The sequence below is a fragment of the Cynoglossus semilaevis genome, chromosome W (genome assembly GCF_000523025.1).
Source record: "Cynoglossus semilaevis isolate Cse_v1.0 chromosome W, Cse_v1.0, whole genome shotgun sequence".
Lineage (NCBI taxonomy): Eukaryota > Metazoa > Chordata > Actinopteri > Pleuronectiformes > Cynoglossidae > Cynoglossus > Cynoglossus semilaevis.
The window spans coordinates 5,450,869-5,453,285 of NC_024327.1; the positions used below are offsets into that span (position 1 = coordinate 5,450,869).

The 2,417-nt window shown below is 41.8% G+C and overlaps 1 protein-coding gene across 1 annotated transcript in view; it reads right to left on the bottom strand.

Annotated features, from left to right (window-relative positions):
• LOC103397024 (WD repeat and FYVE domain-containing protein 3-like) overlaps positions 1-2,250 on the bottom strand; it is a 65,256-nt gene extending 63,006 nt beyond the window's left edge. Inside the window, exons 1-3 of the mRNA XM_025052898.1 lie at positions 2,041-2,250; positions 1,379-1,502; positions 1,141-1,250 (exon numbers count right to left, since the gene is read on the bottom strand). Coding sequence (XP_024908666.1) covers positions 1,141-1,250; positions 1,379-1,502; positions 2,041-2,220 — 414 coding nt within the window. The 5' untranslated portion in view covers positions 2,221-2,250. The remainder of the gene's footprint in view (positions 1-1,140; positions 1,251-1,378; positions 1,503-2,040) is intronic.
• Between the last annotated feature and the right edge of the window lie 167 nt (positions 2,251-2,417).

Genomic DNA, 2,417 nt, shown 5'->3' on the forward strand with positions numbered 1-2,417 from the left:
TCCATCCATCCATCCATTTTCATCCGCTTATCCGTTACCGGGTCGCGGGGGCAGCAGTCGCCACCCAAATCACATTGCACCATACCAACCCCCCAAACCTTCCTGCGGGTGGTGAGTCCACTGGAAGGTATTAACCGCCCTAACCGGGATTCGAACTTGTCCAGGAGGTGAACCCTGGGGTTCCACACCAATGACAGAGACATTGCCTCTGGGCCAAAGCGCCACTCCTTTCACTTTCCTTTAGAAATAAAAAAAAGGGACAGTGGTGGCTTAGTGGTTAAGGAAGCAGACTTGGGTCCGAAAGGACTTCACACTGCTCCCCGGGTGCTCAAAAAGCTACCCACTGTTTACTTTGGTGATGGGTTAAATGCAGAGGTCACATTTAGTTGTGTGCAGTGATGTGTGTCACAATGTCACAATGACAAGGAGTTCACTTTCCTTTCCTTTCCTTTCCTTCCCCTGTGTCTCTCTGAACTAGACTATTTGTAAAATACAACATATGCTGCTTATTATTTATCACTCTGTTTATTATTTATCACTTGTCTCCAACATTGACCTGTCCTGCTGGTCAGTACTTTCCCATATACAGTCCGCTTTCTTGACAATAATGCCTTACCATTGATGTACAGTGTTTTTTTTATATTGTATATTTGATATTTTATTCTTAGACTCTATACTTTATATTTTATATTTGTATCATTCTTTATATTTCCTACCTCTATTTTTTTAACAAAATGTTTGTATAAAACCGTTGACTCTGTAAGCCCGCACAAGATTTCCAATGTGCATGGACTGTGGGTCTATGCACAAATGGCAAATAAAAACCTTGAACCTTGAACTTACAATGATATTCAAATGGGTACAATGATGATGGTAAGAGTGTCTACTTTTGTATGTCCCAGAACTAATTATTATTACATTGTTGGGATAGTCTGTATTAAACAAGTAGGTCTTCGCATTATGAAGTGCCCTTGAAGTAGCCCTGAGTTTCAAAAAGGTCAATGACCCCTGCTTTAGATCCTACAAACAATGACAGAGTCACCACAGTTAAGATTTACTAATCTAAAAGACATATTGGATCAATAACAATTCAGAGTATAAAACCTTCAGACAAGTGACATTATCACCCTCCATACTCACCTGTCCAGATGAAGCCAACAGGTTGATGGTGGTCAGAAGCATCCAGCCTCGACTTGCCTCCTCACTCTGATTCACCTCCAGGAACTGGACGATGGCTCGACTGGCTGCCTCTGTTTGACACAAAAAACAAACTAACCCACATAAACACACGTCTCCTGAATGATTCCATCACTTTCAGAATGAATTAACGAATTGTGAAGAATTCCTATCTGATGACCATCTAAACCGAAAAACTGACCCGTGGATTTGTTGGAAGCTCGACGTCTGATCTCTGTCACCATGAGTCGTGATACCTGTGTAGTGAACTGCAGCAGATCGGAGAACTTCTCCATCATGGAACTGGGAGGAACATTCCCAAACACCTGAAACACATCAGGCTGAGTTAGGAATTGTCAAAAATAATCAACAATACAAATGTCACAAAGGGAAGACTTACTTGCAAACAACAGACTAGGTATTATATTGTGGTCATCTACATTTGCATTATCAATCAGTGCAAGTTTCACAACTTCATATATGAAAAGTGATTAACTCTTTAAGTTATGTTTCATGAGGGCTACAGTCAAGTACTAATAAGTTCTTGTTTACTGCATCTTCCAGATACCGTCTCTAGATCCTGATAAAGGTTTCTGCGGTGGAAGGAAGTCTTATGTCAGAGCTCAGTAAACCACTGTCACCTGTGACACTGTTGTTTTTGGATGACCAGTGTATTGACTCAGAAGGAGTTTACTGCACTCTGCTAAATAGTCATGACTGTCACTAACAATTGTGGATGTGAACTTTAGGATCAAACCAGCCTCAAAGCAGCTCCCAGGGATTAAAACTAGGCCATTAATTGTATTCATTCCACAGCTTCATTATGGTCATTCACCACTTTTGACTTATTCTACTATGAATTACCCTGTTGAAGACAGGTGCCATCATGTAGAGCTTCTCCTCCTGCTCCTTCTGGGTCATGTGACGTGGTGGGTGACACAGCTCTGAGAAGAGGCGTTGCAGGTGCATCAGGCCCAGAGCATTGTCCTGCGGACTGCACTCCTCCTGCCGCCGACTTCCCATGATCCTTTTTACCATGTTCATTTTCAGTGGCTTTGTCAGGGCAAAGGCAGCCTTGTTGGTGAGAAAAGGAAAATGATGACTGATAGTTCCAGATGAAGTTAGAAGTCTTTTTCTAACAGAGACTTGGCCAAGTATAGCAGCCAATCATTTACAAAACAGTTTCCTGTGATGAAAAGTCACATAGTTCCTGGTACTACTTGATGCAATTATACACACTC